Source organism: Salvelinus sp. IW2-2015, linkage group LG28, assembly GCF_002910315.2.
Source record: "Salvelinus sp. IW2-2015 linkage group LG28, ASM291031v2, whole genome shotgun sequence".
Classification (NCBI taxonomy): Eukaryota; Metazoa; Chordata; class Actinopteri; order Salmoniformes; family Salmonidae; genus Salvelinus; species Salvelinus sp. IW2-2015.
Window position 1 is genome coordinate 24,653,106 of NC_036868.1, and position 14,780 is coordinate 24,667,885.

Below are 14,780 nucleotides of genomic sequence, written 5' to 3' on the forward strand. Positions count from 1 at the left end.
GTTGGAGATCCCTGTTCTAAACCTAGTGCTTGGTTCTGTGAATGTGTTCTGTGAAATCAGACAGAAAGTCACAGTTTGGCAGTGGAATGTCCCTAATGACATACTTCTTACTCTATGGGCATGATCTTCTATCCATTGTCTGACATTGGCGTCTGGTAAAAGTAATATTTCCACCCATATGCTCTCCAAGAGTGCTATTCAATCTGTATCACTGAAGCGTTACAGATTTGCGTGATAGAAATGCAAAGGTAATTTCATATTGAAGCGACATCTGCAGCGGTTACCTGAATGCAGTCTCAGCTAATGCGGGAACATAGCGCCCCACAGTGGAGATGTCATAACACCCATAAAACCTAGCGGTCAAATGGGGAGATGGTTCCAATTGTTTTTCCACCATTAATTCTTCCAATAGGGAATTTTAGAAACACTTAAAATAAGGGCTGTGCTTCATGTAGGCGTACTCTGGTGTGACGTTTTGATAACCATTTAAATCTCTCTCGGGCAAGGTGACTTTTATCAATATATTCGGCTCTGTTTACTCTATTTCGAAAATGCTCATTGGAATCAAAGTAGACATCATGCAAAACTACAAATCCCTGCAAGTTCTCTCTAGCTGACACCTTTGATTACAGGTACTGTGCCAATTTAAAACTCGCAAAAGACAATATATGGATTGAATAAAGTCGTAAATGGCTGTGGTTGAGTAATGTCAATGAATGTTGCCTCTAATTGTCACTGTAGCAGCCTGTGTTGTTTGCAATTGTGTTGCATCATGCAATCCGTGTTTATATGTTGCAATATTTTTGTTTACTTGTTTTCTCGATGGAACATACATGATATAAAGGAAACTTGGTATGAGATGTTATTTCATTGTTCACATTGGTATGAGTTGTGCAATGTTGTAGCCTACGGGGCTCCTCTCAAGATGTAATACCACCAACAGGTCACAAGATGTCCCAGTGCACCATGAAACCAAACCAGCCACCATTATTCTAGAATTGTGTATTTATACTATCAAGCGTTGGACTAGAGCGCAGTCGACTCATTATTGTTGCGCAGTTTATATGTTTTAAGGCAAAGTTCGAGTTATTTCGGATATCCTTATTATGCCTACCCATGTGGTTTTACATATCTCAGCTGTAGTATTTCAATCTCGATATTTTTTTTGCCAAACATTGCAGTAATACCGAATGCATTGGTTAACATTGTAGTCAGTTGATTGATACGAAACACTACGAGAACAAATCATTTTGAGCGTCACGCTGCGTAAACTAGGCTACAGTAAACGGACGTTTTAGTGCGCAATGGCGACTGCAACCTCTACTAGACCTTATCATATTATCATATTCGGAGCCTCCGGTTTTACCGGGCAGTTTGTGGTGGAAGAGGTAGCCCGGAGCGCCTTCGAAGGACCAAGCGGGTCTCTGAAATGGGCCTTGGCCGGGCGCAGCAGACAGCGGCTGGAGGGAGTTTTGAACCAAGCCGCCGAGACCCTCCGTACGTGTTTGACACTAACCAGAAAAGATAAGCGAGTGCCTGCTGTCAGTAAAATTATGATTTTATGTCAAGCATGGTTTGACTAGGCTACTACTGTATAATGATTAACAGCGGCAACGGTTTCAGTTGCCTTTAAACGACAAGGCCTATACACTTGCATTTTTTTTGTAGAAGGTGCTAATAACAAAGGTTTATTCAGTTTCTCTGCAGGGGAACCATTTTTATAGCGGTTCTTCCAATAAACCTTTGTATAACAATTTGTACGGTTCTTCATTGCACTGATAGAACCAGAGGGTTCTTCATTACACTGTAAACCATAATAATCCCGGCTTCTGGTTGCAGTGAAAATATGGTAAACCTTTATGGAAAAGAATTGCAGTCAGAGTGCTGTATAACTGCAGTACACGCAAATACTGCGTCCAAAATACACCGTTTTTTTTTACAGCAGTAATTTTGCAGTGTAACCGCAGTTAGAGCGGAGTATAACAGCAGCTGTACAGGGCAGTTATTCTGCAATGACTGCGTCCAAAATACAACAGTGGACTGCAGTTACTGCACTTTTACTGCAGTTTCAAAACGGAAATATTTTTTTGTAAGGGAATATACAAAAATATACTTCATTGTTAGAGCTCGATTAAGGTGATGTTTCTGTAAGGGACAGTATACTGCTGTATTCTGATAACTCCGAGTCACCCTCACTTGGGATTTGAACTCACAACCTCTAGTTTGCCAGCGTCAGTAGTGTGCAACTGCAGCCTGCGATTCGGGGCGTTTCTGCATGTAGGCATTCACGCTACTTCCTCAAGCATCCCATTGGTCATGTATCACATCCGGACGTGATTGGGAGTCCCATAGGGCGGCGCACAATTGGCCCAGCTTCATCCGGGTTTGTCCGGAGTAGGCCGTTATTGTAAATAAGAATTTGTTCTTAACTGACTTGCCTAGTTAAATAAAGGTTTGATTAATTAATTTATATATATATATATATATTAATCTCACAAGGAGCCCTGGGTTTATTTTTGTTTTGACCCTGTAGGGTAACCCAATTGGGTTCTATGTAGAACCCTCTCATGAAGAACCCTCTTGTTGCAGGATTCTGTCATCTGTCCCTATGGGGGAACCTTTTTGGGTGCCACATAGAACCCTTTGATTTGTCCCTGTAGGGGAACCATTTTGAGTTCCATTTAGAACCCTCTGGTTCCAGGTAAAACCAATGACAGGTCTACAGTTATACTTAGAGGATACTTCAGATGCGTTTATGGCACACACTTTTAGGTACTCGCCTGTCGGTGAGTACTGGTCAGTACCATTAAGGATACATGTGCGCAAATCTAGTATAATGGTACATTTTTCTATTCAATATAAGGTACAATCATTACTGCCCTCTGAAATGTAGGTGAGGGCAGTGCTGGCGGGGGCTCATTAGCATATCTGGGGGCATGATCTAAAATATGTTGTATTTGTGCCAACTGTTAGTGGAAGTGTTGTACCAGTTTAAGTGGTTTTATTGTTATGTTGATGAAGGTTGAGCACCTCATTTGCCCACTCCAGTTCTACAATCTTTGTAAGAGCTTATGACAATCAAGAGCTGCACTGTTAAGAGGTTACTGTGCATTTACCAGTAACTTAATGGTAGTTGGCCACCAGGAATTTCATTTTTTCCCCTTCTATAATTTACTGTCCGCTTGCTGCAAGTAGTTATTGTAAAATTCAGTAACTTACTGTGACTGTGACTGATTTCTGTCGCACTCACTGACCAGATGGTGTGGCAGGACGGTCAGTTGGCTGTCAACCATGAGGTTGAGGCCAGTTGAGGCTGAGATCAAAGAATGCTTAGTAGTTGTCAACTAATGTTAAGCTTGTAATCAGTATAGTTCAGTGAAAGTACAGTAAGTTACTGGCATTTAGTTGCAAGTAAGTTACTGGGTATTAAGTTACTGTGAATTTTACACTAACTTACTGACAGCTAGGTAACGCAAACTTCCAGGCAGCTAACTGCCATTAAGTTACTGTGAAATACACAGCAGCGTTTCCCCTATATTCATTCAAATTGTTGCCACCGCTGCAAAAAATATGAAGTCATTTTAGACATTTCTGTCGAGATGCGCTTTTAAATGGATAGTCATTGGCTCCATGACTGGAAGTCTATGGGAACAGCTAGCATATCATTGCGCTAACACTAGTAACAATGCACACCCACCCCCCTGCTAACCTTGCCACAACTGCTGAAAAAAATCCTAGGGGAAACACTGCACAGTAACCTCTTAACAGTGCAGCTCTTCATTGTCACAATGATTGCAGAACTGTCAGTGTTACAGTAAAATAGGTGCTCAACCTTTAACCACATAACCACCAACCACTTAAACTGGTACAACACTTGGCACAAATACACAAAATTCAGTAACTTGTTGTTTTACAGTACTTTCACTGCAACCAGTAGCCTCTAGTGTACTGTAAAATTACAGGAACTTTTTAACAATCAAGCATTTCATGGCATAAAGCAAAACATGGAGGAGAGGGAAAGAACAGGATGGTTCTTCACAGCCATCACAGCAGTAAAGAACCATTCATGAGCAGTAAAGAACCCTACCTGGAAAATGGTTACGCATATCACCCTCACCGCTGACAAAGAACCCCTCAAGAACCTCTCTTCTTGTTGTTCTTGTTGTTGTTGTTGTTGTATGCGCACGCAGTGTCCGTTGTCCTCTACGGGTGAACAACGACACTGCTGAACTTAACCGGTGAACAGGTGTCTTAATATTTCACTGGGTACACAGGGATACTGCTGTTTAATCTTAGTTGATATTGATCCCACTGGCTTGTGACTTGCTTAATAATGGTCACCCATGCAAATTGGTCTAATAATGCAAATCTTTCCAAACAATGTGATCAGTGATTCAGAGGGGTTGGGTTAAATGCGGAAGACACATTTCAGTTGAGTACATTCAGTTGTACAACGGACTAGGTATTCCCCTTTCCCTTTTCTAAATGCCTATTTCAATATTGTATTAAGCTATGATTTACTGTAAATGTGTGACTTTTAACTAATGCATGCGTTCAGTGCAACTTTGCTCTCTGTTTCCAGGTCAGCCGGAGTTAAGGACTCAAGTTGAAATCATTGTGGCTGATGTTTCCGAAGCAGATTCATTGGCCATCATGTGCCAACAAGGACTGGTTGTTCTCAACTGTGTGGGGCCAGTAAGTCTACAGTAATAATGAGTGTTCTTGTTATTGATACCTGGGATGAGGGCTGGCCTTTTGGGGTGTCATTGGTCCAGACTCCCAAGTTACTCTTGTCCCCAATGATAATTGGAAAGCTTGTTAGGAGTATGCTGCCTGTGTAGCTGTGGCCACGGTACTGCTGTACAGTACAGTCGACTCAGCATTATCAGTGCGTATGGAACGTAATAACATGTGGTCAATTGCAAAGGTATGGCAATTTGATAGGGAGATGATACTTTTGATAAAGGGTTGATGACACGCATTCACACACACCCATACCTCCATTAACACCCAAATCATATTGAGTCCTTTTTCTTGTCTCCCTAGTACAGGTTCTATGGCGAGCCAGTGGTTAAGGCCTGCATAGAGAATGGAGCCCACTGCATAGACATCTGTGGAGAACCTCAGGTAGTGTGCTCTGTCATTACACAACACCATCATATTAAATGTCCGTCTTTATGGCTCAATTCAGTGCCTTCACTAGCCTCTACCGCCAACCTAGTTTTATTACTGGCTATTACTGTCTTTACAGAGACAACGATGGTAGGATGCATTTGGAGTTTAGGAGCTTTATGCTCATATCATCCTTATTGCCAACATAGTCTGGTGGAAAGCAGTGCATGCCTTTTGGGATGCACCCCATGTCTCTCTGCTAGGTGTTTTTACGGTGGTCTTGTATTGTGGTCCGTAGTTCCTGGAGAAGATGCAACTGGAGTACCACAGCAGAGCGATGGACAGTGGAGTGTATGTGATTGGCAGCTGTGGCTTTGACTCCATACCAGCTGACATGGGTATCCTGTACACAAAGAACCAGTTTAAAGGTAGAGAGCTACACTGTTAATTGGGTTTGTGAATGTTTTTTTAAATATGTTTTATTATAGAGAACAGCACTTGTTTGTGTCCCTGGGTTTGTGATGGCAGCCATCTGTGAAGAAGATACAGTTCTCATACTTATTTTTGCCCTTGACATTGTATCTGCAGGCTCTTTCTGCTTTACTGGTGTTTTTCCTGTTATCAATGATGAATTACGGAACCATTTTGGCAAAGAAGATGTTTGTGTTTTTAGCTGAATTCCAAACGCGATGATACAGCTACATTACACAATTAACTCACTGCATTAATACCCTTGTTGCTTTTCCAATGAGGTTTCTATCTGTGTGCTTGTCCAGTCTGTCCTTGAGTAAAGGATATATAATAACACTGTGTCATATCTGTTAACAGGGACACTGACAGCTGTGGAGAGCTTCCTGACTATACACACTGGTCCTGAGGTAGACAGCTCTATCACTTCCGGTTTTCTACATGCATTATGGGAAATGTAGTCATACACGTGATCTAATGTTGATGATTCCAAGGTCCACACCATTATTTTGTTTAGATCCAGCTATATGCTTTAATCCTGAATGAATAGGAACTATAGTCACCATCTAATTTCATAATTTCGTTAGACACAACAAATGGCATGGGACGTGGACTAGTAAACCACTTTTGAGGTCTGAAAATGTCAACAAACAATTTGTTTGTTGTCATGGGGAATTCTGATCGACTTTCATTTTGGAGTGAACCATTCCTTTAATAGTTTGTTTGTTGTGATGGTGACTTGGCTTAAGCTTTGGGATATTCCTTCCCTGTAGGGAGGCTGTGCCCACGACGGCACATGGCAGTCCGCCATCTACGGCTTTGCAGACAGTGGCTCCCTGCGGAAGCTGAGGAAGAAATTTGGCCACCAACCTCTCCCAGTTGTAGGTGCAAAGGTCAAGAAGAGGTATTGGCAGATGTCTAATGTACAGACAGTCTGTGTTCACTCCATTTCCATTCAAAGTCATTGCATTTGATTGGTATGGCACAGTTGGTGCTTGGCAATGCTGAAGTGGATTTAGAGGACTTGTCTATCAATATAGATTAAATGAGTTGATGGCGTCTGTCTGTGCTGAATTCTGTGGGTTGCTGATGGTGAAAATTTGAGTGTATTTGGAAGTAAACTGACTTGTATGTGTGTGTGTGGTATGTGTTTGTGTATTCCTCAGGGGTAGCCTGTTCTTCAGTAAGGAGATTGACCAGTATGCCATACCCTTCATGGGCTCAGACCCATCAGTAGTCAGGAGATCCCAGCGCTTCCTGTATGAGGGCCATCAGGAGTTACCAGTAAGATTTAACACAACCCCCCACCTCTATTTCCTGACTGGCTGCCTGCGTTCAGTCACTCAACGATGCTACATTGTGGTCCTGCTGATGCGTAGAGGTTTGGCATGGCAAGAGAACGATCAGTTGGCTAAAGCAGAAACAGACTGGTATCCAGGCTACCCCTCCTTTCCCCAGTATTTTATCCATCACGGCTAGCCTAAACAACCTGCTCAATACCGAGACCGCTGTCAAACCCCATCTACTGCCACGTACAATACCCAGAGGGGTACATGGTCGTCTGTAGCTCAGTTGGTAGAGCATGGCACTTGCAGCGCCTCAATAGTAGGTTCGATTCCTGGGACACCCGTATGTGTTTTGTATGCACGTATGACGGTAAGTCACTTTGGATAAAAGCGTCCGCAAAATGACGTTATTATTCTGTCATTTTCCATAGTCTACCTCAGTATCTACGTGTCTCTCCCCTTCCTTGCTTTCACAACCCCTAATTAGGTCAAGCAACTCTGGCTGTCAAAATTGTATTCCATTTACGAGCTTCCTATGAAACTATATAATGAAGCCTCATTTACTCACAAACATCCAATGTGGAGAGAAATGGATTGTAAATAACCCCTGTTTTTCTTCCTTGTGGAGAGATATATATTGTAAAGAACCCCTGTTTTTCTTCCTTGTGGAGAGATATATATTGTAAAGAACCCCTGTTTTTCTTCATGTGGAGAGAGAGAGATTGTAAAGAACCCCTGTCTTTCTTCATGTGGAGAGATATATATTGTAAAGAACCCCTGTTTTTCTTCATGTGGAGAGATATATATTGTAAAGAACCCCTGTTTTTCTTCATGTGGAGAGAGAGAGATTGTAAAGAACCCCTGTCTTTCTTCATATGGAGAGAGATAAATGATAATGAGTCATACAGCAGCTCCAAGTGATTCATCATCTTGCTCTCCTCAGTATCTCTGTGGGGTGTCTCAACACTGCTCCTGGCCAATATAGTGCACTAGGGATTATAGTGCCTGTGATGTGCCCTTTCTCTAGCGTTTCCATGGCATGGGGGAGTACTATTTAGAAGTAGGGGACATCAGTAGCTTACAGGAGCATGCAGGAGTTAAAAGTTATTTATCGAGTTCCCTTCTCTTTCTACTTCTCTCCTTCTTTCTCTCTCCCCTTCTTTCTTTCCCCCTCCCTCTCTCCCTCTTCAGGTCCAGTACTCTGCGTATGTAGGGGTCGGTGGCGTCTGGTCGTTGATAAAGATGTTCTGTGGTGGCCTGCTCTTCTGGTTCCTAGGGAAGTTCGGCCTGGGAAGGAAGCTCCTCATTACGGTGTGTGTCCAAAATGCCACCCTATTGTCTATATAGTTCACTACTTTTGACCAGAGCCCAAGACCATATTCCCCATATCGTGCACTACTTTTGACCCGGGCCCATACAGTGTATTTCTCCACATTTAGATGTCTGTGGAAATTATATTAACCAAGTAGTTTGGTTACCAATCTTGTGAAAATAGTCAGTCACAGTTGGTTGGCTTAATTAAGGGTAGAAAAGACACAAACGAATGGTCTCCTCTTTCTTTTAACTGTGATGAGCCTCTCGTTCAGTTAACCTGCATGACTGTCAGATCTGTGTGAATATAACATACAGTTACTGTACAGCGATAACAAGAAGAAATTACCTGTGTTGGAGATGGGAGGTAATCAGCTCATTTTTCCGGGTGAATTGGTTGATGTTTCTGCTCCTTAGTTTCCAGAGTTCTTCTCCTTTGGCGTGTTCACCAAGGCTGGACCCAGCAGGAAGCAGGTACTGTAGTGGACTCAGGCCCGATGGAAACAGTACATGAATGGCCCAGTCATAGCCATGTGTCTAGTGAGAAGAACCTCCATAAACATTTCATGCTCAAGTCAAGTTTTGGATGCAGGCATTGTAGAATGTTGATAACATCACTATATATGTATAAAAACAAAATTAAAAGCACTGTATTTATTTGATCAGTTCATGGAAGTGGAGGTTAGCGTTCATAACTTGAAGCGCTAAGACTCCTCTCCTCTCCCAGATGGAAGGAACATCGTTCAGTCTGACGTTTTTCGGGGAGGGTTATGCTGAGGGGCTGGACCCGTCTCAGGGAAGACCCAATGCTAGGATCTGTACCCAGATACACGGAGCAGGTAATACATTATCTCTGATTCTAGCCTTGTTTTTGGTTTAGTTGTAATGCAGGTCAGGGTCATGTCTTCATGCTCTGTCCAATGTCCACACAGTGCTTATTATTTTCTTCGTCTCGATTATCATTGGTCTACTATAATTTTTGTTGATAAACTATGTTGACTTTCATTGGTCCACAGAGCCTGGCTATGTAGCCACACCTGTTGCTATGGTACAGGCAGCTATCACTCTGCTGAATGAACCACAATTCCTTCCTATAAAGTGAGTCGGGTGCCTCTGTCTCTCGCTCTCGCTCTTTCGCTCTTTCTCTCTCGCTCTCTCTCGCTATTTCGCTCTCCCTCTCTCGCTCTCTCTCTTGTGAATATTTTATAGTTCTACAAGGAATGAAGTCCTACACACTGGTACATCAAATATGCAGCTACTATTACAATGTAACAGTACATATATATATTGTAATATATGCATGTACAGGACCTAGAAGTTAACACTATGTTGTGATTGACAGGGGAGGAGTGTACAGTCCAGGAGCTGCATTTGCCAGGACAACTCTCATTGACCGCCTCAACAGACATGGCCTGGTGTTCTCAGTGAAGAGATTCTGACGAGAGGGTCTGAGAAAAAGGACTCCTGTCTGTGCCCAATCCCAAATCCAACCCCTAGGACATGTTTGGCTGCTAAATTCTGGTGCATTTCGTGCATCTGAGTGGCGGTGGTATTTCTATTATATCTGAGAGGTTTTGATTTGGACTGTTTTTTGTTAGCAATATAGAAATTGGTAAAATCTTCACTTTGCCCTCTGGTGGGCTGGGTAGTATATTCATCATATTGCTTATACCCATCCAATCCTTTCAGATCTACATGAAGTGCCATGGCATACAGGTGAATAGGGTGTTGAGCGATACTCTAACCCCCTGTCACCCCCTACCCTAGTCCCACCAGCTCTGTGTATCGATTGCTTAACCCAATGACTGCTGTGGTCTATGTTAGAGGAAATACTGGATGTCAATATTAGGCCAAATGGACAAACCTCATCCCCTTAAAGCTGTATCTGTCTCCCCTTAAAGCCATACATGATCAGCCTTTTTATCAGGCTAAGGATATAGGCATTCAGACAGCCGGCCACATTGTTACCGTTCTAGTCTGAAGTCTGTGTCTCTCTCGTGGCCCGTTTGAACTGTCCTTTTATGGCTTCAGTATTTTGGTCATGCAGAGGTGTCACTCGGTGGGTTTCAAATCAATTGTCCGTAATACAAGTGACTTATTAGTATTGTTAATGTGTATGTGAGTGTCCTTGACCCAGACTACAGCTCTCCACAATAGGATGTAGTGGAGGACTAGTTGAAGGGCTGTTGTGTGTTCTCATAGCCAAGAAAGGACTGGCCTATAGGTCTTTATTCTGTGTTTTAACTCACATTTTAACACACATATTTTGCCACAGTGTGTGTGTGTGCGTGCGTGTGCTTGCCACATGGCTTTTAATCAGACTAGTCCAAGGGCATTATAAGACAGACTTTGGGTGTTTGAGATATTTCCGAATAATACCAGTGTTTTATAAACGTGGTGATATTCTGTTTTTGTGTTATATAACAAATAAACAAGCAAGCAATACATACTGCTCTGTACAAGTATAAACACACACATATGGTCACCTGAAAATGTAACGACAAATATCGCCTCAGACTGCGCGACCTAAATAATGTTTATAAGCTAAAGAAAATGGTTTCAAATGCGGTCTACCAATGCCCATCAGCACATTCAGGACCCAACCTCCCCACTTGGTGGCGGTGTTTCTCTAATTACACATTCCCTTCCCACTTCCCAAATATTTACATGCCACTAACTAGATGAGCTGTCAGTTAAGGTAATTCGCCTGTGAGAGGAGACATGGGATGGTACAATGTTGAACCGTAATTAAAAGTCCATGTATACACTTTTAGCCAGAATGGATGGGGAAGGAGGGGGATGGCCGGGTTTATCATGGGTAACAGATGTGGGTACGTGAATGAGGAGGGTCAAGGTTGGAAGGACCTGGGAGGCATTGTCTGTAGACTGTGACTCAACCTCCTTTCTCTTCCCTCCTTAGCCTCCCTTCCCTCTTCAGCTCTGTCTCTCCCCTTCCTCCACCACTGTCACAACAACTCTGTTAGCAGAGCATTACAGAGAGAGAGAAAAGGAGAGAGAGAGACAGAGAGAGAGCAGTGTCCTAGTTCTACTGTAGTTATACAGAGGGACATAGACAGGTTTGTTCAATCATAAAACTGGGAGAGTAATTGTTAAGTAGCGTGGTTAAGTACAGGGTGTATAGCATAGCTATACGTGTAGCTGAGAAAACGAACAAGGAAAGTGAGAAAGAGAGCAAGACAGGAGAATGCAGTGGTTTGTTTCCCTATGCACATAGGCTACAGGAGCCCCATCCCTCTTCCCTGCGCTCCTCTTCCCTGCCCTCCTCTCCCGCCATCGTGGGTGTGCTGTTATTCATGCCATCTCCCTCACCTTGACCAGCTCATCCCTTCTATCTCCCTCTACTTTCCCCTCATCTCTTCATCTCTTCTATCTCACTCTCCTTCCCCTCATCTCTTCATCCCCCTCTTCGATCTCTCCTTTCTACTCCACACTCCTCTCCTGCTGTCTTGTCTCCTCTTTACTTCTCCTTTGCTCTCGCCCACTCTCTCCATCTCCACTCTTATCCTCCCCTCTTCTGACTGATGCCTTCCTCAGTCCAGCAAACAGCCTCCACCCTACCAGTTAGGCATGATATTTAGAGTGGGCTGCAGAGCAAAACACCTATCGGGCGCTTCCAGCCCCGCATTCACTCTCTCTATTTAATTCTCTCTCTCCCTTTCTCTCTTTGTCTTTTCTGTTCTTCCTTTCTTTCTCTGACTTTCTGTTTACCTTATCTCTCTTCCCCCCCATCTCTTTCTATTTTTTTCTTTCATCCTCTTGATGTCTCGCTGTCCTCTCTCTGTGGTGACCCGTCATTCAGGGCAGGTGGGGACTGTTTTGCATGTTATTTTGGCATTAATACATGTCATATATCAGTTAGAAAACGATGTAAAAAATAAATTATTGAGTTAATAAAGACACATACAAACATGGTCTCTTTTTTGCTTTCTTGAGAAAGGCAGCTCCAAAATGCAGGTGTTTCAGCATAGCTCAGTGCTTTCTGTGGTTGAGGGGCAGCCAGCGGAAAATACGGAGCGTAGGGGTTGGTCATCTTCTCTAGTTGCGCCATGATTGGCTCAGTGTTCTGTCCCTGTCAGGTTGTGCGCTACTGGTAAGAAGTCAGTTGCAGGAGAGCGGAGAGTTGTGATCAGGCGCACACTTTAATTGGCAGAAGTAACAACAGACGGACAAACTGCGTCAAAAACCTCCAGCCAAATGCAAAGCGCGACAACAGTCACAATAATGCATAAATTAAACAACTAAACACACTCGGGTACAACACGGTACCCGGGGAAAAACCAGCCTGGCGCGTAACATGTAACAAAACAATTCCACTCAAAGACATGCGGGAAACAGAGGGAATATATATGTAGTGTGATTAGGGAATGTAAACCAGGTGTGCGGGGAAACAAGACAAAACAAATGGAACAATGACAAGTGGAGCGGCGATGGCTAGAAGACCGGTGACTTCGACCGCCGAATGCCGCCCGAACAAGGAGAGGAGCCGACTTCGGCGGAAGTCGTGACAGTCACTCATGGGGACACTACATCACCGCAAAATCTACAGGGAAAGCTAGAAAGCTCAAGCCACCTTGGGTGCTGCCATAGATTTACATTAGAAGTGCACATCCAAGAAGGCTCAAGGTCATTGGCCACAGATAAAATGACGTTAAATCACGTTATATCTACCGTAGCTTTGATTGGACTCAACATCATACTTTCAAAATCTTAGCTAGCAAACTAAACACGCAGTCATCATTAATCATGTCGACAATCTACTGGCAAATCCTTTTCATATGAAGAGAAATTATAGATAAAACGTAATGTTGCTCATCAGCCATTGGACATAAACATTACAAAACAAGTTGGAAATCGCAGATTCAACAATGAGTGTTTTGGAAGGAATCAGTGGCTAACTGCAAGTGTTGCAAAGCAATCACTATTTCGCTTCCCCTGTATGCTATGCAGCGTTCAAAACAACTGGAAATTCAGAACTGGAAAATCTCAGAGTTCAAGACAGCTGGGACTAAGGGAAAAAACGAGCTCCAACTGGAAAAATACGTTTTGAACAGTCATCCAAGTCGGGAACTCAGGCCTTTTTCTAGAACTCCGACCTGAAGATCACTGACGTCATGATTCAACCTGGTTTTTTTCCAAGTTCCCAAGTTCCCAGAACTAGGCGGTCCCAGTTCCCAGGACCGCCTCGGCCTTCTGAGTGGTGCAGTTGTCGAATACACTGCATCGCAGTTGCTAGCTGTGCCACTAGAGATCCTGGTTTGAGTCCAGGATCTATCACAGCCGACCGTGACCGGGAGACCCATGGGGCGGCGCACAATTGCCCAGCGTCGTCCGGGTTAGGGGAGGGTTTGGCCCATCGCTCTCTAGCGACTCCTGTGGCGGGCCTGGCGCATGCACACAGACACAGTCGCCAGGTGTATGGTGTTTCCTCCGACACATTGGTGTGGCTGGCTTCTGGGTTAAGCGGGCATTGTGTCAAGAAGTAGTGCGGCTTGGTTGGGCCGTGTTTCGGCGGACGCATGGCTCTCGACCTTCACTGTCCGTACGGGACTTGCAGCGATGAGAAAAGACTGTAACTACCAATTGGATAGCACGAAATTGGGGAGAAAAAGGCGTTAAAGTAAAAAAATCTAATACAAGAAGGACCGCCTCGCCACCTTCTTGTTCGAGTGAGCACAGCACAATGGTGAGTCCAAAAATGTCTTCTATGCTGCTGCATAAATTATGTAATATGACAGGGAGATATGTATACTGTAGCTAAGAAAGTAGTACTAAGTGTATGTTGTGTAGTAAGCTGTTAGTAGCCCATGTGCCTCACCCTAATAATTTGGTCCCTTTCACCCATATAACTTTGCCTTCTGTTCTGACTTGGTGGTGCACATAGCCTGTTTTAGAGAAATGTCATCATCGAATATTGGAAGAGCTTTCATTGTCTGCTTATATGCCCTCATATTTATCCTACGGTTCTGACTTGGTGTACAGGGAGAATATTGTAAGAACAGCCAATGTTCTTAATTCTGTCGCTGTCAACACCATAGTGCCCTCAAAGCTCATCAATAAGCTAAGGACCCTGGGACTAAACATCTCCCTCTGCAACTGGATCCTGGACTTCCTGACGGGCCGCCGCCAGGTGGTAAGGGTAGGTAACAACACATCCGCCACGCTGATCCTCAACACAGGGGCCCCTCAGTGGTGCGTGCTCAGTCCCCTCCTGTATTCCCCGTTCACTCATGACTGCACGGCCGGGCACGACTCCAACACCATCATTAAATTTGCTGATGACACAACAGTGGTAGGCCTGATCACCGACAACAACAAGACAGCATATATGGAGGAGGTCAGAGACCTGGCTGTGTGGTGCTAGGACAACAACCTCTCCCTCAACGTGATCAAGACAAAGGAGATGATTGTGGACTACAGGAAAAAGAGGACCGAGCACGCCCCCATTCTCATCGACGGGGCTGCAGTGGAGCAGGTTGAGTTCCTTGGTGTCCATATCACCAACAAACTAACATGGTCCAAGCACACCAAGACAGTCGTGAAGAGGGCATGACAAAACTTATTCCCCCTTAGGAGACTGAAAAG

General features: G+C 43.8%; 1 protein-coding gene and 1 long non-coding RNA gene across 2 annotated transcripts; one reads left to right on the top strand and one right to left on the bottom strand.

Annotated features, from left to right (window-relative positions):
- Nucleotides 1-996: 996 nt before the first annotated feature.
- Nucleotides 997-10,622, top strand: sccpdhb (saccharopine dehydrogenase b). Its single transcript, XM_023974088.2, has 12 exons — nucleotides 997-1,497; nucleotides 4,583-4,695; nucleotides 5,047-5,127; nucleotides 5,411-5,540; nucleotides 5,941-5,990; nucleotides 6,354-6,484; nucleotides 6,747-6,864; nucleotides 8,058-8,177; nucleotides 8,595-8,651; nucleotides 8,905-9,016; nucleotides 9,194-9,275; nucleotides 9,520-10,622. The coding sequence occupies exons 1-12, from the start codon at nucleotides 1,305-1,307 to the stop codon at nucleotides 9,614-9,616; spliced, it is 1,284 nt and encodes a 427-aa protein (XP_023829856.1). The 5' UTR covers nucleotides 997-1,304; the 3' UTR covers nucleotides 9,617-10,622.
- An 800-nt stretch (nucleotides 10,623-11,422) lies between these two features.
- On the bottom strand, nucleotides 11,423-11,688 carry LOC139023204 (uncharacterized). Its single transcript, XR_011474340.1, has 2 exons — nucleotides 11,574-11,688; nucleotides 11,423-11,536 (listed from the first exon to the last, which is right to left on the bottom strand). It is a non-coding gene; the product is annotated as an uncharacterized lncRNA (long non-coding RNA).
- Nucleotides 11,689-14,780: the final 3,092 nt, after the last annotated feature.

What these genes read in the sequence shown, in the direction of transcription:
- sccpdhb (XM_023974088.2), top strand. Translation starts at nt 1,305, where the DNA reads ATGGCGACTGCAACCTCTACTAGACCTTATCATATTATCATATTCGGA. An exon ending in TACCCAGATACACGGAGCAG is followed by an intron (nt 9,017 to 9,193) that starts GTAATACATTAT and finishes ATTGGTCCACAG; the next exon opens with AGCCTGGCTATGTAGCCACA. An exon ending in CCACAATTCCTTCCTATAAA is followed by an intron (nt 9,276 to 9,519) that starts GTGAGTCGGGTG and finishes TGTGATTGACAG; the next exon opens with GGGAGGAGTGTACAGTCCAG.